This window comes from Chrysemys picta, chromosome 1 (assembly GCF_011386835.1).
Source record: "Chrysemys picta bellii isolate R12L10 chromosome 1, ASM1138683v2, whole genome shotgun sequence".
Classification (NCBI taxonomy): Eukaryota; Metazoa; Chordata; order Testudines; family Emydidae; genus Chrysemys; species Chrysemys picta.
The window spans coordinates 112,895,059-112,922,133 of NC_088791.1; the positions used below are offsets into that span (position 1 = coordinate 112,895,059).

Consider the following 27,075-nt stretch of genomic DNA (forward strand, 5'->3'; position numbering starts at 1 on the left):
TGTGAGATCTACTGACAAGAAGCTCTGTATAAAAGAGCTAAATATTATTATTGTTATTCGATAATTCCTTTTACTTTCCCATGCAGGCAATAGCTGTAGCTGCCACAGGAATCTTACGTGAACGCACATGGGAGGTGAGGTGGTCCCGGCCATTGTAAATGGGACAGGAGGCGTCCATGAGACAAGCTCTGTACTGAGATTTGGTACACCCGTTGAACAAAATTGAGAATCCCTGATTTAGGGGCATGATTTTGAAAAGCCCCATGCATTTTCAACTCCTATTGTACCTCTCAGGATTAAGTCTGAAGTCAAAAGATTTTTTTTTTAAAAGAGCAAGAGACAGAAACAGACGCATGGAAACAGATTTAAAAACTCATTAAGTTTATTAAATGTTGAAAGAAATAAAATAGGAATTACTTACTACATGTCTGTAGAGCCGTGAGTATAATGTGGAGGGTGGTGTCAGGATTCTTTAGGCACCATCACAAATAATAAACGATGGGTCATTCTAAACTACACCCTACATCCAAACTACTTCTCAACTCTGAGGACATTTGACTCCTAACCTGAATATGTCTGACCCTTTCTTTATAAGCAGTCAACCCAAATCCCTGGATGTTAACACACCTGGAGTTGGGGAGGTTTGGATCCAGAGCCAGACTTTGTGGCCCATCTCTAATATAAGGCAAACTAAAGGAGAGGACTGTTCCCCAGCAGAGAGGCAGTCCAGGCCATTCCCCCTTCCATCTGTCACTCAAGAGAACTGGCTGTAGGACCTTTTCGAGGTGAAATTCATCTACTGCTATAAAAGTCTCTGGAAGACCTGATCTTGACATGGAGTACAGATCCTGTTCAAAGAGAGATGCAAGGAGGAACATAGTGCAAATTCACATACAGAGAAGTCAGGGCCCTCCATTCAATTCAGACTTACTACATTGAAAACAAAATCTGATTGGAATAGTGATGGGGAAGTATCTACAAGCAGACCTAACCCAAACTGGGATACCTCAGGTGGCAGGGCAATCGCTGGACTGGTCACTGGTCCAAAGATGAGCCATTTAAGGCAACACTTCATTTATTTGCATTAACCAGCTGGAGAATTTCCAATCTCATCAGATCTGCACAGTATAAACTAGGGTGACCAGACAGCAAGTGTGAAAAATCAGGACAGGGGGTGGGGGTAACAGGAGCCTATATAAGAAAAAGACCCAAAAATCGGGACTGTCCCTATAAAATCGGGACATCTGGTCACCCTAGTATAAACCTTCCTATAATTATGAAGAGTACCATCCACTGAAAGGTTCCAGGCACTGAGAGCCTTGCACCACACTGACTGTCAAGAAGTAAGAGTCCCTGAACACTTACATCATGATTCATGCCAGACATCTGACTGGATCCTTCATAGGAAGGTGTGGGTACACTGGTTTTCCAGAGCTGGCAACGGTAGAGCAGACATTGGAGAGAATGCTTGCAGGTGATGGCTAGAGCAATGTTGCTGGCCAAAAGACCATCAAAGATTCAAGCCTGCAAGAGAAGATCAGTATGGCATGTGTGTGCCACTATTGCTGTTACTAAAGGCTTTTTACCAAGGTGGAAATGGAGGGGATACTGGTGACCCTGTTAAACAGCTCATTGCTTTTTTCCACAGTTATACAGAAATATTATCATTTTCACCCCCGTCAAAGCTAATTCCCCACTCTGGCACTTTGAGTGCAGAAGGTGGGGGCCTGCAAGGATTCTAAAAATTAATACTGGCCACACCAGGCTTGTATTAAACTGTATTAAAGGTTACAGCTTTTCTCTGACCTTGGATGGGTAGATGCTGCCACCACCCAAGTCAGAACCCCTTTGAGAACCCAGGAAGGCGCACTTGGGAATTCCTTCTTGTGGTGTACCGTCAAGCTCTTCCTCCTCCCCTCCCCCCTGGGGAAGAGCGGAGGGGAAAAAAAGGGAAATCAGCTGTTGGCACCAGCTAATTAAACAACATATGCACAATCCTCTTAGGGCACAAAAATCCAATTCTGTTCTTTAAAAAGGTGACCTTTATTAATAAAAAAAGAAAGAAAAATACATCTGGGAATTCAGGCTATTGCTAGATTTTAAAAGAGCAACTATAAGGATTAAGCACCAAGAATAGCTTTCTTGAGGTCCAGTTTAAAGGTTACAAGCAAAACAAAAGCACCTGGGGTTAGCACAGAGGAATCCACAAGCCATAAAGAAATAAAAGGGATAAACCTAATCACATCTTCCTAGACATTTCCTGATCTACTTACATATCTGGGGTTTTAAATGAGTAGTTTCTAGGTATAATACTGATTATTTTTCATATGTGGTCCAAGCTTATTACAGCATAACTGCTACCCTGTCCACCTCCCCTGGGAGAACAACAGACAGACAAAAGTGGAGTCTTTTTTTTTTTCTTCCCCAATTTAAAAAAGTTCTAGCCTTCCCATTGGCTCTTTTGGCCAGGTGCCCACTCACTTCCTTTTACCTATGCATAGCAGTGAGACTTTTTAACCCTTTACAGGTAAAGCAATTAGAGAACAGCTACTAAGAGGGATTTTATAGCTACTAGCTGGCTGGGTGTCCATAAAAGGGAGCTACCCCCACCCTTCATTTATTACACCCCCGTATCAAAGATTCACACCAAAGGGAGTCCCAACTCACTGGTGAATACAGGCTCCTTCTCCACTCACACGTAGCAAACTGAAATCCACTGAGCATGCTCAGAAGGACCTAACTTTAGACCAGTCACTAACACATATACCCTTTTCACTTCAGTTTCCCCAAATATTACAATAAAAGCATGTTTCACAGCCAGTGTTTGTGATGTGGTGCCATAACTCACTCACACATCGATATGGAATGAAATACTTTATCATTTATGAGAGCCACAATAACCCCATATTAATGAAAATGTGAACATAAACTCCAATTCAAGTTTTATTGCTTATAAGAGTGGCTATTGGATGTTCAGGAGGAAGGTAGAGATATGGAGGCTGTGGGTTATGAGATGGAGGTAGTTGTGGTTGAGAAAGGAACTGATGAGTGAGGTGAGGATGGTATATTAAATGGACTTCATTGCTTACTTCTGCATTTTTTATGGTTTGCACTGGTGGGCTGTGCGGTCTAGCAACCTTAAATTAGGTGTGACTCTTCAATACAGGGGTGTAATAAATATTTTTTGCATGGGAATATACATACACAAAAATACGCTCCATGGAGTTTGGATTATTTAAAATTGTGAGTACCGTGCATGCACACAATACAGCTGAACCACTTATTGTGGTAAATATATTTGTGCTCTACTGAAGCATTGTGACCGAGATTAGTGAAAATAAATACTATTGCCAGACAGCTCAGGATAATTAGTATAATAGTAATTAACCTGAGGTGGACAGACCTGGAAATGACAGTCCTACCAAGTCTTATGCATTGGAGAGAAAAACTCAGTTAACTGGGAACAATTTTAAGAACATTTTAAAGTCTCCAGAGCAGATCTTGAGCTGGAGTAAATTGGTGTAGCCTCACTAAAGTCAACAGATCTATGTCAATTTACACCAGCTGAGGATCTGACCCCACAACTCTTATACTGAAGGATTTTGCTAAATCCATTTAATTGAGACAGCCAACATCTGAATCAGAATTTTTTTAAGCCTTCCCTATTCAAAACTGTCAGACCTGAAATCATCCTGGCACAATCACTTCTACTTCTGCAGTTTTTGTCACAATTATTTCAAAGGACTCTATCTAGTTACTATTTAAATTGTGCTCTTGCTGCTTTGTCTTTCTTCTGCAGAGCTGATAACTGTGAATGCCACTGGCACTGTATTGAAGCCATATCGAGGGACTAATTCTTTAATACATCGGAGATCTGATTGCTATGGACTCAGGGACTCACTAAAGGCACACCGGGACCAGATCCTGCAGTGGGATCTGCCAGTACACCTTGAATCCCATTGAAATCAAGAGTATTTCACATGGGTGCAGGGGCCTGCACTAGTGGATTCCAGTGCTGGATTGGTGCTTTATTTAATATGGATCTGAGAGATACCTCTTGAAGTCAGGGGTTCTTTTCCAACTGAGAAGTGTATTGAAATCCCTACAAAGGTGGGTCCCAGAGTGAAGTATCTCCTTTCAGCAATCAGTGCTTGCATTCTTTGCTGATCACTGCTTAATAAAGTATACAAGTTTTGAAAGCATTTGTACAGGTCCATCAGCTTGTTTCTAGCCCTTACGTCTTGAGATGTCAGACCTTAGACCTGGTTCCTCAGTCTAGCAGTACTATTTTGGCACCGGGCCCAGGGTCAAACATAACCAGTCACAGATCTCAGACAACAATCGCTTTCAATCCTTGCCCTCCTGAAAGTCAAGGGGTTCAGATGGTGGGATGTTTGTACTAGCCGTTTCCTGAGGAGATATTTATTTTATAATGATGTGAGGCAAAATCATGAAGTCCTTGCTCAGGGAAAACTCCCATTCACAAGAATTAAAAAGTGAGTAAGCACTTCACGATTTTAATGGTATTTTGACTTTAGTTACTTTGATCATTTACAGCACTTTTTGCTTCTGTTTTAAAGGCTCACTGCTCTGCTTCACCTGCATCCAAAGACATTAATGTATAGAGGTGTGGGCAATTGCTATTAACTATAATTGGCCAAAATCACCCGGCTCCAGGCCACAGCTTGAGCGCAAGTGACATAGAAAAAGAATTCTCTCTGCATTAGCAGTAGCCCCAGTTCCCTCTGCCATGCAGACATCCTCCCCACTACAGCTCCTTTGGAAAAGCATTGCAGAGGTCAGCTATAAACTTGTCCCATTTTTTCTGCCAGACCTGTTTTGCCTGGGCTTTCTCCTTTGGCGGCAAGGAGCTGTATCTGTGGGATCAAAAAGAGCAAGGATTAGACATGGGATTGGGGTGGCCGGGGAGGGGAAACTACTTCAGGATCCGAATCCAAAATGAAAAGGCAGGAAGCTAGGAAAGATTAACTCTTTGTGTTGCCTCAGATGAAGATTAAAAAGGTCTCTGTCACCTGTTCCTAATGGCAGGAAGTAACAGATTTGACCTCCAAACCTCTGTAGGATGCCTAGGATTGATACAGGCTTGGGCATCATCTTTGGGAAAATAGACAAAGCTTCAGATGCAGGCCAGAATGCGTTGGGCACATTGGTCAAGCCATCAGAGGATGCATAATGGGTCTCTGCAAAATATACAACTAAGTAAAATTCAAACAAATGAAAAGTGACTTGAAAAAAATCACCTCTCTTGCCAGAGACCAGGCTCCATAGATAAATTGGAACTGGATGGAGTAGGGGAGGGGAGGGAAAGAGACACACACCAAGAGACGCTGTATTGACAATGGACAGCGTAGACTCTGGGATAGCACAAGCCCCTCAAATCCTGCCTGTAGTGGGACAGCTACCCTACTCCTGAAGAACAGGGGTTAAAAGCAGCCCTGGAGAGGGCTGCAGCTGGGAAAGGCTAGGTTGATTGGGGAAGCAGCCACAGCTGGGGCCATGCCCCAATCAGGCCACAGCTGGCCCTATGAAAGTGCTGTGAGGCAGGTGCTGAAGACTCTCTCTCTAGCTTCTAAGAGAGAAGGACTGGCTACCTGGGAGAAAAGGGTGCCTGGAGTGGAGCAGGGCTGGGAATAGGCAGAGGCAGCTGGTTCAACCCCCCTTGCTGATGATGAGCAGTTTACAGACTGCAGTCTGCCCCAGTGAGTGGGGGCTAGATGGTGACTGGCAGTAGCCGCTGAGGCAAGGTGGGGATAGAGGGTTGGGGAGGCCCAGATTGTGGGTTACTCCTGGGGGCAGAACCTGGATGTAGAGGGGCACCAGGGTCTGGGAGGGACACGGGGGCCAGCGGCAGGCGAGACACCGGCCTGCAGAGGGTGCTCTGGGCTGGAAGAGCTAATTCGCAGGATGACCAGCAGGAGGCACCGTGCTGGTGAGTCTCATTTTGCTACACTGCTCTGTGAGAGACATGGGGAGGACTTTGGGTCAGCAGAACCCCAGCCCGAGTGACAGAGGAGACTCTTGGGCTGAAAACAGAATAAGGTGGCTCTCTGCAGAGCAGGCAAATATCTCCCCACGTGTCACTCCTAGTGCAAGAATGTGTGCTTACTTTAGAGAGTTTAGTGCCAGTTGTTTTAAAGTTCTCAGGTCTGCGCTCATCCCGCCGATGCCCATGAACACCTCATAGAAGTCATACGACACACCCTTTGATCCAAAGATAGATGGATCGTCTGAACTAACCACCATGGGGTGTCCCTCTGCCATCAACTGAGCAGCAGGATGGTTCCTCAAATCTGATACTAACAGCAGGACCTTGGGATGAGGAGGAGGAAGAAGCAAGGATGGGTTATTCTTACAGATATTTGCAGTATATATTTATACTTGTTTGGAAGCTCTTTGGGGCAGAGACTGTCTTTCTATCATATGTTTGTACAGCACCTAGTACACTGGGACTGGAGCCTGTAACAGCGTTTCCTTCCCCAGACCTCCTATCTTAGTATATGGCTAGCTTAGTTTTCCCTACTTCTGTGCCTCTGGGGTACTTGCACACCACACAACAGATGAAAGAGCTCACCCTGTACCCTTGTTACCCAGACTTTCCAACTCCTTTCTGGCCCTTCCCCCAAGGCTTCACAGTCACTTGTTTCAGGCCAAGTCCCTCCTTGTCTCTAGTCTCAGGCCTCCAGCCTCAACAGTGGAGAGCTGTCTTCTGTAGAGTAGAATTTGTAAGGTATTAGCTAACACACCGTGTGCCTCTAACATGTGTTAAACTGGGCAAGGCTTTAACTCTGTTTAACACATGTTAAATGTACATTGCTTTGTCTACACTAGACTATCAACATGTTTTCGTTAACACCTTACAAATCCTAATCTAGACAAGGCTTCACAGAGTAAACCAAGGCTAGGTCTACACTACCCGCCTGAATCGGCGGGTAGAAATCGACCTCTCGGGGATCGATTTATTGCGTCCCGTCGGGACGCGACAATCGATCCCCGAATTGGCACTCTTACTCCACCAGCGGAGGTGGGAGTAAGCGCCGCCGACAGAAAGCCGCAGAAGTCTATTTTGCCGCCGTCCTCACAGCGGGGTAAGTCGGCTGCGATACGTCGAATTCAGCTACGCTATTCACGTAGCTGAATTTGCGTATCTTAAATCGACTCCCCCCTGTAGTGTAGATGTACCCCAAGGGATCAGGTTACTTGGGATCATATGTCTGTCTGTGAGACTATATAAAGCAAAACTCTTGGGGTACATCTACACTACAGGGGGGAGTCGATTTAAGATACGCAAATTCAGCTACGTGAATAGCGTAGCTGAATTCGACGTATTGCAGCCGACTTACCCCGCTGTGAGGATGGCGGCAAAATCGACTTCTGCGGCTTTCTGTCGGCGGCACTTACTCCCACCTCCGCTGGTGGAGTAAGAGTGCCGATTCGGGGATCGATTGTCGCGTCCCGTCGGGACGCGATAAATCGATCCCCGAGAGGTCGATTTCTACCCGCCGATTCAGGCGGGTAGTGTAGACCTAGCCTTGGACATGTGCTCCATCTAATAACTAAAAGTCTCAAAACTCTTGTCTTAAAGGAGCTACTTCCCTGTAAGAAGCCATGCTGGACTGCACACATACCCAAAGGACCAGCTTCCTGTTACAGGCCTCTAGGCACTACCACGATACAAGTAAATAATCATAATAATAGTTTGTATGCATATTCCTAATATTATGCTCTGAAGGGGAAAAAAACCACCAAAGAGACCAGAACAAGGAAATAGGTGAAAGAGAAAGCAGAGACCATATGTAATTTCCAATAAGTGTGGCAATTAAACCGAGCAGAGAATGTCTCCATAATGGTTGAGTTTAAGGACAGGAATTCAGTCTCCAGAGTAGTCCTCTGTCCCCCTTCCCACAATACGTTCTTTAGAACCTCCCACCTAGAAAAATGCCTCTGTTTCTCACCCACCTTCCAAAAATGCAAATATCCTCTCCATAATATATCTCCCTCTCAGAATGACCTTCTATGGCCAATGAGACAGGAGAGGCAGTCATGGAGAAGGACAAAGAGCACCTGGAGAGTGGTAAAGGATAATACAGATACATCCTGCCCTTAACCGGTATCTACACAAAGACCAATATATGTTGAGCAACACCCTGCTGCAGGTCACTTATCAAATTCTAAATTTCTGGTCCCAGCTCCTGACTTGAGACCTAAGGTCACTCAGGTAGGTCCTACCTGGTTGGAGATGGGGCAGAGTTCTATAGGAACATCCATATTAAGGGACAACTTCTTGGCTACTAAATGTTTAGTGAGAGCAAATCCATGGCCAATCCGACTGGTATTGAACAGCAAAGCATCGAGCACATTGATGTCTACAGAGGTGCCCTGCCAGTCTGAGGAGAGAAAGATGGATCCAAATCACTGCCATGTTATATGGAAACAGATCTTCTCAAACAGGCAATTGATTTATTTTATTTTTTAAATAAATGCCTCAAATACAAACTAACAGGCTTCCTCATGGCTTCTCTCCTTTGTCTACCAGGACTACACCCAGCTTGGAACTCTCTACAGCACTATATATCATCTGGTGGGTGAATAATATACTGCATATAAACAGGTTATTCCAGCAATAAAGGACAAAAGGTATATTTAATTATTTGAATAAACATATTTAAGCTAAAATATGTAGCTGACTCAGTGACATTCATTAGAAAACAGGCTTAAAAACATGACTCTGGCTGGTGATGGCTTCAAAAATTCCCTCTCTGGTGCTGGTGAGTTTGGGAGGAGACAGCTGATCACATGTCTCTGGGAAGGAGATGGCTGTGCCACACCAGTGGCACCTCCTGCTGCCTGACTCCAGAAGAACAGGCCCAGGAACATCCCAAGATGAGGAAATGAGAGTGTTCAATGCAGAAGACAAGTGAAGGGGACAATGAGTATCAGACACAGGTGATGGTGAGGGATATGAAGACAATGGGAGAGAGTAGGGAGCAGGTAGGGGATGTGGAACCTGGAAACTGGGAGGAATCATCCAGTATGCTATGGCAGTGAGCTGATCTTCTGCTGATGTAGAAGAATGATGGGAAACAGAATATACCAGACCACTTCTCATGATACGACCACCAGCTCTCCTCCTCAATATCCAAGTATCCACTCCCCTACATGGCCTGTGTTCTCATGCTTACCAGTCTCACCAGCATGGAAAAAGTAAGGCAAATTGACTCCTTTGGAGTATGGAATGGTCAGGGCATCCTTCAAGTCCCACAGAGAGCGTCCTTCATCCTCATGCCCAACCTGGGGAGAAGAATAAAGATGTTTTTGAACATGCTCCAGGTGATCACTAGTCTTTTGACTTGAAACTACCCTACATTGCCATCTGAAATTCCAGTACTGTAGTCCCATTTTTTGTTAAACGGGTCCTCCAGGGGTGAAAACTAGCATAGTTCCATTGACTGACTTCCACCGAGTTATCCTGGTTTGTAACAGGCCCTCTCTGTAAAAGATAAGTCATACACATGTTTTTAACAAGAGCATAGTGCAGCCAGTAAGGATGCTAGTGCATGTCGCTGCCATTGCATCTCCACCAGTAACAGAATTCCCTACATTTCTGCACTCGTACCCACATACACATTCCCAATCCCCACCAAAGCTCTTATTCTTGAGATAGCAACAGACACAAAAGCAGCCTGAGAATGACTTTGCAGAAAGTCTGGGATAGTGGTTGCTGCTCCCTTGCTTTTCACCTTGACAGATAATCAGGTTTTAGATGCTGTGTTTGGTGTCACAAAGAAAGATAACTTATATCCCATTTTTCTGTGGTAGTTTCAGTAGGCACTCTCCCTCTGTCTCAGTCCTAATAGTAATGGCCAGCACATGTCTTGCGCTGCAGATACAGCTGCTCGTGACTAAGTAGATGGCATTCTTTCCTCTGAGTAAAGACTTAGTAACATACCTGCAGAGTCTCAGGAGACACTGCACTGAAGTCCTGATTAGAACAGAGATCAGGACTACTTGTGGTCACTGAAAATCCCACTGCATTTTCTATAAGATTTGGCAGTTTCCTGGCCAAATTCCAACTCCACAAATTACATCCTGCCCACCTCAATTTCATCTGCAGTTTAAATTAAAAATATATATATATTTTTCACTTCACTTCCTAGATGCAGTTATAAAGTATAGCTGTGAGGCATTCTATAGCTACTTCTCTCCAGAGGTGGCTGCACTGCAGTGGCTGATGCTTATTCAGACAAAATTATTTGGGCTCCTGCAGGACAAAAGACAGTGGGGCAGCATTTCAACAGCTTGCTTTGCTGCTTTTCCCCTCTGAAATCTCTTTGTACCAATAATCACAACTCAGCCCTTGTAATATTAAATACCAGATCAAATCCCGCCAGAGTGTCCGGGAACATGGCTCGGAGGTCTATGGCCTTCTTGATGGCTTTTTTAATCTCGGTAACGTTCTTCTTTCTGAAAACCAAGAGACAGAGAAAGGTGCTGATGCTCATTTCCATGGAACCTATTTCTCAGGTTCTGTCTGTATTATGACCAGGAGCCTTAAGGGAATATCCAATATTAAAAAAAAACCCACATAAATGCCTAGGAAAAGCACAAATGACTGGAGTTAGCCAGCATCATACACACTGTTTGGGACTAATTGGCCAACCTCCCCTGTAACAATAAACCAATGAGGGGGCAGAACCAGAACAGCTGTATAGGTAATATTTAAATATGCTCTGTGTATTATTTTGCTGGAGTTTTTCCATTTTAATTGTGTTTTAAAATTAATCCACTACAGACCATCAGAGTCTATTGGATTCAAATGTGTATAAAGGTTTCTGGGAAGGCAGCATTTGCAGCGTCTCTGAAGGAGCTTTGAAATATACAGTACCAATCCCCCAGCTGTTCTGCTGTTGCTCCTGCTTCCACAGAAATAGATGATGCATCAAGACTCAGGGAGAGAAAACATAAGGCTTTGAGAAAACACACTCACTTCTCATGTGCACACACACAGAAACACAGCCTCCTGCTCACTCATTGCCACTCCCTTCAGCTCAAGAGTAATCACTTTTCCATACACACCATCATTGCTAACAAACCCCAATCATCTTACATGTACACATACTCGCTTCTATGATCAACTGCACACATTCACCCTCCGTCATTTCCATCTGCAGGTGTTTATATGCTGGAAAGCACTTCAGGAGTTAATATTCTAGGCCTCACTACACTGGAAGCAATGCAATCTGGATCACTTCCACGGTCTCTCTGTTGTAACCACTTGTGCCACTCAATTGATCCTGCCTGCACAACAACATGACCATTTACACATAGAACACTTCCACACTCGCCCCATGCAAGCAGCCTCTACCTGTGTGTTGTAAATATAATTTTTGCTCCAATAAAATCAGGGTGATCCTTAACAAACTGCCTCGCCACCTCCTGATACGCTGCCATAGACCAGGATTCATTGTATTTGGTCCCATCCAGTTCGTACACCTTTGGAAAGAATAAGCACAAGCAAAAAAAAGAGCAGAGGATAGTGAGGAGAAAGAAGTGACACTTCTAAACTTTGAAGGAAAGATGGAACAATTCTGAAGTAGTTTGTGGCTCAAATTAAAAATGACAGGTGTATAAGGCCAGAAATCCAAACTGTGTCCAGTGCCAGGAAGAAAAAAAAGAATCAGTAGTTAAATTGTTCAGGATACCTTTTCTTGGTCCCTTATTAACCAGCAAGCCCCAGAGAACACTTTGCTTTCATAATATACCATACAATAACCTGACTTCTTAACACACATACATGGTAACCACGTGCCCTGGAGTTCAGGGAGTCTTGGGAAGAACATGAGAGCTTGCTACAGAGCACCTCAATTACTGCAGCACTGCATGTGCATGTTTGGTTGTTCACAAATACCATGTCTGTCAACAATGGCAGGAGCATGGCAAGAATAAAGAAAGGATTGGTTTCACAGTTAAGGTACTAGACTGGAATTCAGGATATTGGGGTTCAATTTTCCCCTCTACCAAAGATTTCCTCAGTGACCGTGAGCAAGTCAGTTAATCTCTCTGTACCTCCAGCTCCCTATCTGTAAAATGGGGAGAATACGGCTTCATTTGTCTCATCTATTTAGTTTGCAAGCTCTTCAGCACATGGCTACGTACAGCGCCTTGCACAATGTGACCTCAGTTTTGGTTGGGGCCTATAGAAGGTACCATAATATTAATAATAATAAGCAGCAGGGGCACTGTTCAGACTTTATCACAGCTGGACTTTATCACCAGCTCCATCCCCCACTCTCACCTTGTCCTTTCCTTCCCTCTTCTTCCATCTCCCTGCCCTTCTTCCCCACTCCATCCCTAATTTGGGTCTCCTCACCTTTCTCTTCATTCCCCTGCTCTCTCTCCCTTATATTCATCTCATTCTCCCCCATCTGGTCTTGACCACTCTGGGCCTCTCTTGCATTGTAATCACCGCCTTCACAGACACAAGAAGCCAAGTAGAATTTTGCAGCTTATCAAAAGGACATTTTCCAAGACTTTCTACAGCTGGCTTTGCAAACACAGCTGTATTTTGGGGGCCTTTCTACAATGTATGCTGTTTTCCAATCCTGCCTTTAATTTACTTTGTTTTAGTGTCAGTTTCTGGCTTGTTTCATTGCAAAGATGGCTTTTACAATTAACAGATACTGTTGCCCAAGCCCTACAAATGAATCTCTAGCAGCAGAGGTGTCAGCCTGCCCCTTTGCACCCAGTCCACCTTTATTGTAGAGTGTAGTTGGGAGTGATAGGGAGAGATAGGCCAGAAAGCTATGCTACAAGCGCTGGCCTCTTTCCAGTAGAGCTTTCCTCCATTCTCCTCCCAAGTACAAATTTTCCATCTGGGCTCACTGGCTGCCTGGTAAATGAGGGTATTACTCAAAAAAGGGTATTACTGCTTTTAACATCCCAAACATCTTTGGCTAGTCTACCTCTGCTCATGGGTCCATTGCAACGTTGACACTGATAAACCACAAAAGCAGTTTGACATTGCAACTGTTTTCTCTTCCCAGCTGCCACCTCAACAGACATTTGGGACCAGTAAGTCAAGCAAAATTGGCCAATCACCATCCTCCACAAAGCAAAACACACAAATCTGTGTCATTTTCCCCCCCATTCAAATGAGAGTGCTGGCAGAAAGTGACAGAATGTCCGCTCTGGGGATGCTGTGGCTGAGCTAGGAACACTTCGACAAGTGAGAAGGTGGCTCAGTCTCTGTATTCACAACAGCACCGGTCTCACTACTAAAGCAGATGCCAACGAGGTCAGTACTTAAAACCAATTGCAGTGATGGTGTGTGTGATATAGGTACCTACTGTTCGAACTGAACTGAGACCACCACCCATTTCATGTAGTCCATTAGATAGCAATGATTTATAGTCAATGCCAATGTAGTCTGGAGTGAGACTAGAAACCTAGATGCTAAAAAGAGTTAGCCCATTCACAAGGCTCTACGTATTCCGGGGCAAGCTGTGCCTACATTCTGTTGCAAAGCCTCTGGATTCTGTGTCCTTATGATGAGACCAATTGGAAATTACACAGAATTTTCATTAACGTTTTTTTTTTTTTTAAGTGGAGGTTTTTATTGTATTAAATGGGACAATGAATGGTTGCCTCTTATTTATTTTGATATTAAATTTTATTTGTTTCACAATGTTTCTGTGTTTTCAATGTGTTGCAGATTACAGTATTGACAACATGTGGCTGCATTGTAAAGCTGTCAAGGTGAAGCTGAAAATGTTATCATCTGAGCAGGAGTCAGTCAGGGCTTTTGGCACCTAGGAAGGCATCCAAGGCAGTTTGGGATTATGGGATAATTATACTGGTTATAGGTGACAATCAGTGAACAAACCTGATAGTTTAAACATCAACATTATTATCCTTAGGTTCCAGTGTTAATTGAAAAGAAAGACGTTCACAACTTTCAGAGCTACTGTTTCAGGCTGTCTATACATTCTGGAGACAAAACTGCACCAGTTTGTGTTCCTAAGCTTTTGAAGAATAGAAACAAAAAAACAAACAGGTCAGATTCTGGAGCACAGTTCTGCAGCAAGGGATGGATACCACAGCAAATTCCATAGCCCTCCAACTGCAGAATACACAGAGCATCACCCATTTCATTCCCCTGAACAACCAAATGTGACAGTCACAGTCCAGACACCCCAGGGGATGAACAGGGGTCTGAACCCCAAAGAGTAAGTGATTGAATATACTATTATTGTACTATAAACGTACATTGAACAAGGTCTTTTATGAAAGCTGGTTATACACTGGTCATATCATTGTGTGTGATGTTTGCAGGGGTGGTGTACAAAGGGCTATGTATCTATGCTGGAAAGAATGTTCCTAAAATATGTTTTGGGGATAGCCTTGATAAACAAGCCTGCCTTAGACAAAGGAATGTGGATTTACCTGTCTGGGTCAAGCTTTGTAAGCCATACACATTAAAGTACATTTACATACAAGATAAACAAAGCTAACAAGCAGCAGAGGAAACAGCTTAGTAAACAAACCGGGGGACAGAGTCTGCACCCCCAGAGAGTCTTCCTGGTTCTTAAGGCCAAGACAATGGATGTTGGGAGCTATAATGGGACATTCTAGTGCTCCATCACTTAGGAGACATAGGGGACAGTAAACTCAGAGCCTGTGAATAGTGGATCCTCTTGGTGAGGAAGACAGGAGCTGCTGGTGGCTAGCTGTAAGCGAGGAACTGTTATAGGCCAAGATATAGCTTGTTAGAATTAAGTTTTAGGCACTAGAAAGCATGTTATTTTTGTTTTGTTTGTAACCCTTTTCAATCTCTTTTCTTCTGCCTGGTGCCACTTAAATCTCTGATCTTTGTTACTAAACTTATTCTTAGTTTTACTATAGACTGTGTTAGCGCTGTTGTATTGAAGTAAAACGTGAGTTTTCTGCTAATCTACCAGGCTGGTGTGTGCTCCCTCTCTTGGAGGCAGCAAACGTAATATCTTCTGTGAGTGTCCAGGAAGGAGGACTGGACACTGCAGAGACATATCTCTGGGGGAACTCAGGAACTGGGGTTCACTGGTTGTTACCTGCAAGGCAAGATTTTGACTGGCGAGTCTCAAGGAATTTGCTGGCAAGGCAAATAGACTGGAATGTCAGGGAGCTGACCACACACTTTAGCAGCAGCCAAGCTCTCACTTGCTGAGCCAAAGGGTGACACAGTGGTTTACAGTTCTGGGTTCCCTGAGGAGACTGTCATACCAAGTTCCCAGCAAAGAGCTTTCAAATGAAGCAGATTTTTCCACCCCCATATGGTCAACAGTGCCAGGGTCTGAATCTAAATAAAAAAACGGGCTGGAGAAAAGTTCGAGAAACAAGATTTTAAAATAATATTAGAGAAGTCAAAAAGTGTGTACCGGTGGAAATATAGCTCTCATCTCGACATACTGTACGTTATCCTCATAGAGCTCCAACAGCCCCTGATAGAAATAGGCCTTGAACACAGGTGCATAGCTGATGAGGCCAGAAGCAGTGGAAAAGACATTCTCAAATTTTCTCCAAATGAAAGCCTGCGTTGGGTATGTCAACTCAGGGTTGTCAGTCACCAGGGTCAGGTTCTTCAGCAAACTACAGAAAGAGAAACAGGACAGCTGGATTTAGAAGTATACACAAGATGAGCTGGCAGCTCTGTAGCCAGGAGTCACAGAACAATATAATCCCTTCTATTTAGATATGGGCCTTCCCACCAAAGGCCAATATGTACGGATATGGGGATCCGCCACCCACAGCCACCTCAGAGGTGGAGTGGGGGAGCTACTCTGCATCAGCAGCACTACCCAGTGTGTTTTAGGTCACATAGTGGAGGGGAAGAGACAGGAAGGAACATGAAGAATAGTGTCTCACCCAATGGGGGCCCACTTCCTGACTGGAGCCTCTAGGCATATTATCACAATACAAATACTTTCCAATTTAAACTACAGAGGCGATTATTTTAAAGTAATTGCCTTCTGCCTCCCAAATTAGAACATGGCTGACATATGGTTAACAACCTAATCTTGCAAATATAACCATCCCCATCACCTTAATTGCAATGATTGGGATCTCAGTTCTACTCTCTACTACCTCCAATAGGGTAACACCCTCTAGTCACTAGGAGGCGGCATTGTTTCAATATCACACCTTTACTAAACAAGTTACTTTCACACTTTAGTGCCTTTCTGACATTAAGGATTTTTGAATCTACAGAATAAAATGGTTATCAATCAATCAATCAAAAAAAAAACCCACCTTTAGTCCTACTGAACCAATCTGGCTACTCCATTATACCAATCCAAAACTCATAATTTGCCGACATCAGCAATGGATTTGATTTTTCAGATTTGCCACCTCGGAACCAACTGGCATGACTCAGTTCCTGCATGTTTCTTACTGGGATGGTATTCTGTTTACTTTACAGAACTTGCCTGTGCATACATTTCCTCACCACAAGCATAGAGGGCACCAAGTAGTAGTAACAAGGGGAGTTTGGTGGAAATAGAAAAAACTTGATTATCTTGCAATTACCATGAGCAGCTGCAGGCAATTCTGTTTGCATTTACACTGCAGTAATAGTTATCCTCTAAACAGCTCCAATCCTGGACTCCTGGTGGTCACTTTTCCAATGGCAGTAACTCTCTTAACTTTTCAACTTGCCACCTGAACATTAGTTTATCAAATGTTCAAGCTGGAGGTGTAAAATCCAAATAGCAATACAACTGGTAAATAGGTTCATTTGGGGATGGAAAAACTGTAGGAGTTACCATAAGTTGCAACCAAGGGGGAAATAGCTGGATGCTTAAAAGCTGACAGTCTTATCTGTCTGAGTAGGTCTGATTTTATCGAATATTAGAAGCTAAACAGGTTTGAGCCTGGCTAGTACTTGGATGGAAGATCACTGGAGAATACTCTCATGGCTTGTTGCTTCTCTCTGATAACTGTGACTGCTACTTAATGTGTGATGTCTTCCCTGGTGGCTTAGCGATAGTGCTCTGCTATGTTATATAGAAGAGTTAGATATGATTCACGCTCTTATTATCTTGTTCCAAGAGGCATCAGTGTCTAGAATTAAAAGTCACTGTCCTATTGTTATAAGATGTGATCTTGTCTAACCTCATAAATAAGCAGTGCAGGGCCTGGTCAGAAGGTGGAACAGGAGACCTCAAAGGGGTGACCATAACATGGAGTCTGTTCACCAGGCATCTTGTGCACTGGTTGCTTTTTTAGTCACTTAAGGAGCCCCTTCCTGTGGTTCTGGCTGCTCTTCTTCCTCACTTTTATTCATGTGGGGGGTTGTTTTTATTTTTTAAAGCAAAATTATATACAAGTGACATTCACGCCACCTTAAGAATGACATTTTAAATGCACAAGAATCAGGAAATTCAGAATTAAGGATTCCACAATAACTTTAGCTCTGTCCTCTTGGGCATGACAACAGGGCCTTTGTTCCATTAATACACAACATCAGCCAACACAAAATCTTGTTCAGGAAACAAAACAATAAAATGGAAAAGAACTACATCTTAAGCAGGGAGGCATATATATATTAAGTATTTCGTATTACTGCATGCAATGGTATTTTGCATTTCAGACATGTTCTGGGGAGCACTGAGTGGTGACAGTGGAGCATCACCCTAGAAACCAGGAATGCAAGCACCAGAGGCATAAGTGAGGTTCTTACCCACGAAAGCTTATGCTCCCAATACTTCTGTTAGTCTTAAAGGTGCCACAGGACCCTCTGTTGCTTTTTATCTAACTGAGTTCAGCTGGAGACTGGCCTTAAGTAGAGAGGGCATGCTCCTGCTCAGTGGGGGAGGGTGGAAAGATTTTTTGTGGGAAGAACCTGGACTGCATAGCAAGCCTCTAGGAAAACAGAGGCAGAGTTCCAGTTGAAGCAAACTCCCCCAGATACTGGCTCAAGGAAAGTTATTCTCAAAATGCAGAAGTTCAGCTGAGAATACCTGCCTGGAGGGTGAGCCTGGAGTTTGTCCCTATCAGGTGTAGAAACACTGAAGGAAAACCTCAGGGTGGGTCAAAAGACCATGTGAGTCTATTCATGTGACTATACGAGTCTACTTCTAGATAAGGACCAATAAGCAGTTATTTATCGAAGTAACTTTTCCATAGATTTTCCTGAACACAAAGACTTCTTCAATAAATATGTGTAGTGCTCTTTTTCCCGTGTATATAGGGGAGAAAGAGTGGCTCCTTACATAGGATCTCTTATATATTGCCTGTTGTGTCTATGTAGTCTGTGCTCTTGTGTTAGAGCTAGTAATAAGCCACGAACACCCCTCCTAAAAAAATTAATTGTTACATTTCTTACAAATTCCCCTTCCCTTGAGACTAATTATTCATATGTATAACTGTGAGGATATAGCAATCCATCCTTGATAACATGCTACTCCTTTAAGGGATCAGTAGGCCAACTCTTTGCCACAAATAACCTACTCAGACAAATCTGGGATTTGCTGATTCTCTAGGGAAAAAAACCCAAGTCAGTGGTTGGATTTAGCTAGAAAGACCCTGCTTGGATCGTGTGTGATTATGTACTGAACAATGCTATTGCAATGCATAGGCACAAGGGGGCAAAATTACAGGAGACCTGCAAAAGTCTGTTTTGCTTCTTTATGGTGTAGAATGAAGGCCTGAAAGGTTTGTTTGCTTGTTTTCTATTCTATATGTGTCCTTAAACTGCATTCATCACCATAGTATCTAAGCACCTTCTGGTGATGTATTAAGCAACATGACTGACATCTATCACGTGGTTCATTTTCTCTCTCATCCTCTTTCTAAGGGGAGAATTGAAAGTGCAATGAAGTTTTGGTTTGGTAACATACACTCTGCTCTGAGTTTCTGTTAAAGAAAGTAGGCTGAAGAAGTGCACCCTGCACTTGGAGCAGAAGGTGGTGAGGTTTGTGATAGTCCTTGATTCCCATGGAAATTTGTTCCATTGCCTGAGACCAGCACCCAAGAAAGCTTCATCTGCTACACTGATGAGCTTTACCCTTATGGCAGAAAGTTCCATTGTGCTCAAGGAGTGGAGTCTACATCCTGGAGCTTTAGCTGATCTTTTAGATATGCTGGGCCCCGGCCACAGAGCTCTTTCACCTTAAGAATATCAGCAATGTCAACTTTGCTTCCCTGAGTGTCTCCGTCCAAGAATGTTTATTGTGAGCACTCAACTAAACCACAGCATCAGAGGTATTGAATATTTAACAAAAAAGTCCTTCCAAATGTTAATCATTGGAATTAAATAGGGGAGGATTTTTTTAAATGTTTCTAAACTTCCTGACCATGAACCTCTTCCCCTCTCTGTTGCTCGGCATTCAGTCTCTTGCAATATCACCACTTCACTAGCTCTCCAGCCCCCGCAGAGTACTCTAGGGTCAGGTCAGACAAGACCTGAATTTCTAATATGAAAAAAAAAAAATGGGGAGGAGTGGGGGGGAAAATAACACACACACTTCCAGTGCCTCTCTACATTACAAAGCAGCAAAAAATATAAAGACGTGTCCCTTTAACTTTGCAGATCACCCTTAAGCAGGGGCATCATTTCAGAAATAGTCTGGATGGGGAGGCAAAGTTGTGTCAGCATACAGAACATTATATGTGACTATATCATATCCTGCAATGGTGGAGGGGGAGGTGTATAGGATGTACACCTATGAAAAGTTGGGGGCGGGGGCGGCAACTGCCTTTCTTGCCCCACAGCAAATGACATCCCTACCTTTAGGAAGTGGTCATGTCTTCATAACCACACTGTAATTTTTGGAAGTAAGGCTGTTGTATTAACCTTCTTCCCCACACCACTTTTAAACTTGAAAATAAACAGTTTGATTGTAGGGATTGTTTGGTTTGTCTGTTTCCAGTCCTTCATTCCACTTCCACATTGAAAACTAGTGGAAGAGGTACAGCCCCTGGAAAACACTTTCTCCCTTCCCCTCATGCTTGCTGATCCTCCCCATCTTGTACATAAGAGAGCCTGGACCTTCCCCAGATGCCATATGCCCTTGACACTACTTGCAGGCACCCAACTAACCATCAGTTCCCACCCACCCCAACATCTTCTTTCCTTCAGCCTGTTGATGCTCAGGGCAAACAGAAGGAAAGGAGGTCACTTGCGGGGCACATGTTCAAGGGACTGGGAGTGTTTCCAGAAACTGAAAGACATAGCGGATTGGGGCCCATTCCTGGCAAGAGACCAACTCCTCCATTGCCAGAACACCTCCCCAACCCCCAGATTAGTACCCAGAGAAGAGATCAAAATAAGAGGGGGAGCTCCTCAGTATGGTGGCTGTGATCATGTGCCTGGACTTTATGTGGGGACAGTGCATTACATCATCTTGTGCTGATGGACCTGTTAAGGGCAGCGAGAGGCAGCACAGTCCCGTGGATAAACCTGGGCGCTGAGTTTCAGGAGACCTGGGTTCTGTTCCTGCTCCTGCCTCTGCTGCTGGGTGAACTGGACAAGTCACTTCACCTCCCTGTGCCTGTTTCCATCCCCCCCAACCCCTATTCTCTTGTGTATTTAGATTGCTTCTTTGGGGCAGGGACTGTCTCTTATTATGGGCTTGTCTACACTTAAAATACTACATCTGCAGTGCTTCAGTGTAGACACTGTGTACACCGACAGGAGGGGTTCTCCCGTCGGCCTAGGTAATCCACCTCCCTGAGAGATGGTAGCTAGGGCGATGGAAGAATTCTTCTGCTGACCTAGTGCTGTCTACACTGGAGGTTAGGTAAGTAAGGCTACGTCTCTCAGGGGCCTGAGTTTTTCCCACCCCTGAGAGACATAGCTATACCAATGTAAATTCCTAGTGTAGACCAGGGCTATGAGTCTGTACATTACCTAACACAATGGGTCCCTTAACTCAGTTGGGGCCTCCAGGTATTACTGTAAAATAAAAGATAAGGGGACACTGAATGGCAATAAGTGTTTCTGAAATAAGTTCATGTCCCAAGCAAGCCGCTAGCCAGCACAGCCAAGCATGTGGTGTGGTGTCCTCTGCAGAGGTACTTCCCTGGTGCTCTCCCACCCTTATTCCTATATTCTCTTGATTAGATCAGGAGGGAGAGTCTGTATTCTGTAAAATAAAACAGAATGGGGGGCTTGAGGGATGTTCCTCAGAACACCCTGAAACATCCAGGGCAGTCACCTCTGTTCAGATATTTCAAAAGGAGATTTGATGCAAAATCCCTCATCTATTATTTCTCTCCCCCTCTTCTGGAGAGGCAATGGGGAGCTGGTGTCATGGTCTCCCTTTTCCCCACTCTACCGTGGAAGGGGTGGAAAGCCAGCAGGGGAACAGTCTTTCCTCTAGAAGAAGCTGATGGAGATGGAACTTGCTGCTGGCAAACATCCGCTTCTCCCATGAGGTACTGCTGCTACTCAGCCTACTGACAAGCAAGGCTGGGAGCCCTAGAAACTCCTCAGTCGCAGCACCACCTTCTCCTTCTGATCCCATTTCCAGTTTCCTCAGCCTGCTGACTTCTCACCTCACCAGCCGAGGAGGTGGGGATGCTCTGGGGAACCAGCGCTCTCTAGCCCAACAGAAGGCAGAACTCTCCCTCTGCTTTTAGCAAAGGAAGGGGAGCTGCACTAACTGGCATTTTAATGCTTGGTAGCTCCTCAATCTGAAAAAAGAACAGGAGTACTTGTGGCACCTTAGAGACTAATCATTAATGCTCCATTCCAAGGTATCTTCCATCTGATAAGTGATCAGTGCCCTAAGGAGCAAACAGTCTCTGTTTAAATATTTGTGTATATTACATTTTGAAAAACCCTACATTGAAAGACCATTAAGATTGGACAGTCAAGCACTCAAAAGTTAGGAAAAGCCAGAATTAAGGTTGCCTGTGCTCATGCATTATGGGAAAATCTTTCGTTACAGGATCACATACTATTTTTTCCCCACAGGAACCCCCAGGCTCATTCAGTACACAAGACAGTGCATTCCCTAACTTATGCTTGTTTGACTTTGCAACTATAACATGCTTGTTACAGGGTGTGTGTGTGTAAAATGCAATTTTAAATTGAGAGTCCCATGTGTGCATGTGTATAAAATGTAATTTTAAATTGAGAGGTCAGTTTCCAGAGCAGCCACCCCAGGAGGACGATGGGCCAGAGTGACCTTGCAAGACATGTGTCCTGTTAGCAAATGACCAGCAAGCAAAGAATAATAGTGCTATAAAACTCCAGAGTGCCTCAGATCATTGCTCACACACCTGTTATCGAACTCACTGATGTTGTGCAGCTGCTTCCGGTAAGTCTTTAGCAACACCCACTCTGAACAGCCCGGCGGCACTGGGCTGGGTGGGTGAGGCTTGGAAAACCTAAACTGAATAGTACCCACATTGGTGAAGCAGATGTAGCAGTCAGGTAGGTAGGTGGCATTGTGCACCAGCCAGTCCACGCTCAATATTGCATAGTCATGCAGGTGTAAGACAGCACCTGTGGGGGAAAGGGCAAACATAACAAGAAAGGGCTGCTGAAGTGAAGCAACATGACGACAATTAAATCCACCCATATGCGTGTGCCTGGAGGGTCTCATAGATACAGTCATGAGCAGCCCCCACAGCAGCAAGACTGCAAACCTGCCCTGCCTCCCCCCCATGTGAGACACAGATGGCACATTCCACATCAAACACAGGGCAGGCAGAGCGTGATGGCTCAGTTTGAGGGGAGGGGGGAAATCAATAGGGAGTTCTACGCTCTACTTCTCCACTGGGATGGAAAATGCACTGAGTTATTAAAGGTCTTTCAGACACACTTCACCGTGAGAGAGCTGGCTCACACCCCACTGATTTAAAGAGGAACTTTCACACTAAGCAGCACTTTACCACACATACTATTTAACAGACAGACCTGAACCAAATCCCTGGATCTAAGCAGTTTGGATTCAGATGTGATTTTCTTCATCTAGCCCCTATTTTTACTGTAGGCCAGACCAAAACCTCAGATACTGACATGTTGGGGAATTCTGAGGTCAGAACAGAGAGCTCTATTCATCTACTTAATCAAACACACACACACACACACACACACACATTTCTGTCTTGTATTCATAGATTTCAAAGCCAGAAGCGATGACTGTGATAACCACTGACCTCCTGTACAACACAGGCCATAGAACGTCCCCAAAATGAATTCCTAGAGCAGCTCTTTTAGAAAAACATCCAATCCTGATTTAAAAATTGTCTGATGGAGAATCCACCATGATCATAGAATATCAGGGTTGGAAGGGACCTCATGAGGTCATCTAGTCCAACTCCTGCTCAAAGCAGGACTAATCCCCAGACAGATTTTTGCCCCAGATGCCTAAATAGCTCCCTCAAGGATTGAGCTCACAACCCTGGGTTTAAGCAGGCCAATGTGCAAACCACTGAGCTATCCCTCCCCCTCCTTAGTAAATTGTTCCAATGGCTAATTACTCTGACTAAACTTTACACCTTATCTGCTGCTGGCCATCACTACCTGCCTTGAGATGCACCGCTATCCTGCAGTAGATTGGCAACTGACGGAGCTTTTACTCCGACAGTCCATGGAGTGTGAAACTCATCTCTCTCACACACACACACACACACACACAATCCCTCTGCATTATCAAATATCCTAGAACTCTCCTTTTCTAGAGATTTTTTTTTAAATGTTAGCTCTTGTGTAAAACCTCCCTTTTTAAAAGATGGTGTGGGATCTGGATTTTTTTGATGTATCAATTTGCATATCACAGCAATTTAATTGACTGTGGATTACCCCGAACTCCTTGAGTGTCAAGAGGCACTTTATAAACACAATAGTTACATTATTAGAGTATTTGACTTAAAGAAAACATGACTTAGTTGTTAGGATGCAAGGCTGCAGGTCAGGAGATCTGGGATCTATCCTAGGCTCTGCTACACATTTTTGTGTGTGACTTTGGACAAGTCACGTAAGGCCAAAGTTTCAAAAGTACTCTCTGATTTTGCGTGCCCAATTTTAAATGGCCTGACTTTCAAGGTGCTGAGCAACCAAAGTTCCTGACTTAAATGGGACTATGGTGGGAGAGCATCTTTGAAAAGACAGGCCACAGCAATCTAAAGTTGGGGCCCCAAAATCTAGACAGCACGTTCTGTGCCTCAGTTTCCTATATGCAGTCTGGAGTTAATATTACAATTTAATATTTGTATTACCATAATGGTCAGAAGCCCCACCCTTGATTGGGGCCCCAATGTGCTAGGCACTGTACAAATATAGAGACATAATCCCTTTCACAAAGGACTTACTATAAATACTGAAAAGAAGCTACAGGAGATTCACTAGTGCTTGGGAAGCGATTTAAGATCCTTTGGAGGAAAGGGATGTAAAGGCAAAAAAAGAGTTAAATATTTTCCTTGCCATTTTTTCAAAAAGCTAAAGATACTTATATTTTTAAACCGCAAATTCCCTGCTATTTGATTCAGCAGTGAAGGGATAATGGGGAGTTCGACATCTCAGTTATTTCTGTGGCAACCAACCATGATGCCATAAACCCCGGAGTCTGACATCACCGCAGGGACAAGCTAGCAGATTAGGGAGATGGCTCTTGTTCAGACAGAAACAGACCAATTCAGAATGGTGGGAGCAAAGCAGTTTACTTTTTGTATAAATGCGCTCTCCACAAATCTTCCCCAGAGCAAGCCTCTGCCTTGCACCCCAATAGCCAGATTGAGAGGGTTCCAATCTGGGATCTGGTACCTAGAACAGATCAGTCTGAAAGGAGAACGCGTTGCACAAGAGGGAAGTGTGTTCTCAGGTTTCAAAGTGAAAGCCTTCTGTCTTCACCTAGAAAAGGAAGCCTAATTAAAATACTTTTCACTGCATCAGAGAGAGAAGTGGAAGGGTAGAAAGAAGTCAATCAGCTGAGAGTCAAGGCCTTCAGATGTACAAATTCATTAACTCCTTGCTTCCCACATGGAACTGTCAAGGTCACAGCAATTCAGAGAGCCAGCAATAGCTAACTCCCTGCTGGTTAGACTGGATGGCTTAGATTTCAGATGGTCAAAAATATCCTCCCAACCACTCAGTATATTATAGTTAAGGATTGATTCTTAAAATGCTGACATGTTCCAGACTTCTAGCAAAACAAATGCGTAGGATGACACTGTGCATGTATTTTACACTCATATAGTGACTTTCATCCTAAATCATCCCAAAGCACTTTACACACTATGTATGCACCATCTGGTGTAATGCAGCCATCTCGGAGGTGAAAGGCTGTAGCCAGCTTGTACACATCATGCTACACAAAGGTGGAGGGAGGGGAAGTTTCGGCCAAGGACCATAGGGCAAATTCCTGCACTTACAAACAGAGATCTTTCTCATCTGTGTGGATCAGAACTCAGTTTTTAAGGTCTCAACTGAAAGGCCCTAACAGAAATTCAGTTTTCATATAGACATTCTATAGATCAAACAAACACACAGTCTCCAACGCATTAATAGATCTATGCTGTACACAGCTACTTGTATAAGGACACATGTGACCACCACCACATGGCAGCATGTTATACAAGGTCAGTCACAGGCCTGGGACGCACTGGAAGGATGAGCACCCCCAGCGCTGGAGTGCACTACACAGAGGTCAGTGTCTTTCCCACATTATATTATTTTGTCTTCTTTCTCCTCCCAAGTGAGGTAAATGGTGCTGGAAAGGTCCATGCTGTACTGTTATACAGGATACCTACATGTTTGGAAATCCTCCCTGGCCAGTGTAATTCCTCCTTTCCCCCAGTCCAAAAGGGCCAGCCCTAATAGAGCTCCTTCCAGGATCTGAAGTTGTTCTACTCAGCACCTGTTACAAGGTCCTTTTAGTTTGGGTGCAGCAGGGGTTTCACACTGACAGATTCTTGCCCCCCTCCTGGTCTCTGTTTTATCACTGAAAGCATTGGGACAACCAAGAACTCTCAGGCCAGAATCCCTACCTTTCGGCATACGTTTCAAGATGCTGAACACTGCACTTTGATCAATTAAGCCTTTGGCCCTGAAGAAGTGCATGCTGGGTGGGAAATATCCAGTCTTCTGGGCCTTGGCCACTTCCTTCTCCTTGAGGCTTATTAGATACTCATTGACCTGCTCTTCCCACTTCCCCAGCACCAGGTTGCCACCGATCCGGCGGACGTTCTCCTGCTCCAACAGGAAGTCCCGCAAAGGGATGGGAAGGCAAAGAGGAACCAGACTCAGGACAAGGAATACCAGCCAACCAGCCTGAGGCTCCATGTCATGGACACACCTGGGGGAAAGACAATCAGAGCTGTAAGTGCAGGTCAAAAGGTGACATCTCAAGGGTGGTGCATTGGCTCTTTAACAAAGAAGTGCCATCTAGGCCATCCTGGTGAAGGGCCCTTGCAGGAGGGGTAGGAGAATCTGAGATGAATCAGGAGAAATATCTGACACTCACAAGTATTCAAAGGAATCAGTCAGTTTTGAAATGCATTTGACTCATAACATAGGCGTGTGCAGCACATTTCATTAGGGTGTGCACTCAGGGAGCCCCGCCCCGATCCACTCCCTCCCACTTCCCACCCCCTGACTGCCCCCCTCAGAATTCCCAAGCCCCCCCTGCTCCTTGTCCCCTGACTGCCCCCTCCTAAGACCGCCCCCCACTGTAACTGCCTCCCTAGGACCCTACCCCCTACCTGTCCCGACTGCCCCAACCCTTAGCCCCACCCCGACTCCCGGGACTCCCACCCCATCCAACTGCTCCCTGCCCCCTGACAGGATCCCCAGAACTCCCAACCCATCCAACCCTGCCCCCCGCTCCTTGTCCCCTGACCGCCTCCTCCAGAGACCCCCCTGCCCCCTAATCACCCCCCAGGACCCCACCAACTATCCAACCCCCCTGTCCCCTGACTGCCCCGACCCCTAGCCACACCCCCACCCCTGAGGCCCCCTGGGACTTCCACACCCTATCCAATGCCCCCATTCTCCATCCCCTGACTGCCCCCGAGACCCTCTGGCCCATATCCAACCCCCCTGGCCTGGCCGGCCCAGCCCCCTTACCACACCGC

The 27,075-nt window shown here is 44.7% G+C and overlaps 1 protein-coding gene across 10 annotated transcripts in view; it reads right to left on the minus strand.

Moving 5' to 3' along the window:
- Positions 1-2,027: 2,027 nt before the first annotated feature.
- The window catches only part of ADA2 (adenosine deaminase 2), a 44,975-nt gene continuing 19,927 nt past the window's right edge, over positions 2,028-27,075 (minus strand). For all 10 annotated transcript variants that reach the window (XM_042849597.2, XM_042849607.2, XM_065566898.1 and 7 more), the window contains 9 exons: positions 25,990-26,297; positions 22,279-22,504; positions 15,432-15,642; positions 11,384-11,511; positions 10,392-10,482; positions 9,201-9,309; positions 8,248-8,405; positions 6,128-6,330; positions 2,028-4,877 (listed from right to left, as the gene is read on the minus strand). In XM_042849597.2, coding sequence (XP_042705531.2) covers positions 4,769-4,877; positions 6,128-6,330; positions 8,248-8,405; positions 9,201-9,309; positions 10,392-10,482; positions 11,384-11,511; positions 15,432-15,642; positions 22,279-22,504; positions 25,990-26,284 — 1,530 coding nt within the window. In that variant the 5' untranslated portion in view covers positions 26,285-26,297 and the 3' untranslated portion in view covers positions 2,028-4,768. The remainder of the gene's footprint in view (positions 4,878-6,127; positions 6,331-8,247; positions 8,406-9,200; positions 9,310-10,391; positions 10,483-11,383; positions 11,512-15,431; positions 15,643-22,278; positions 22,505-25,989; positions 26,298-27,075) is intronic.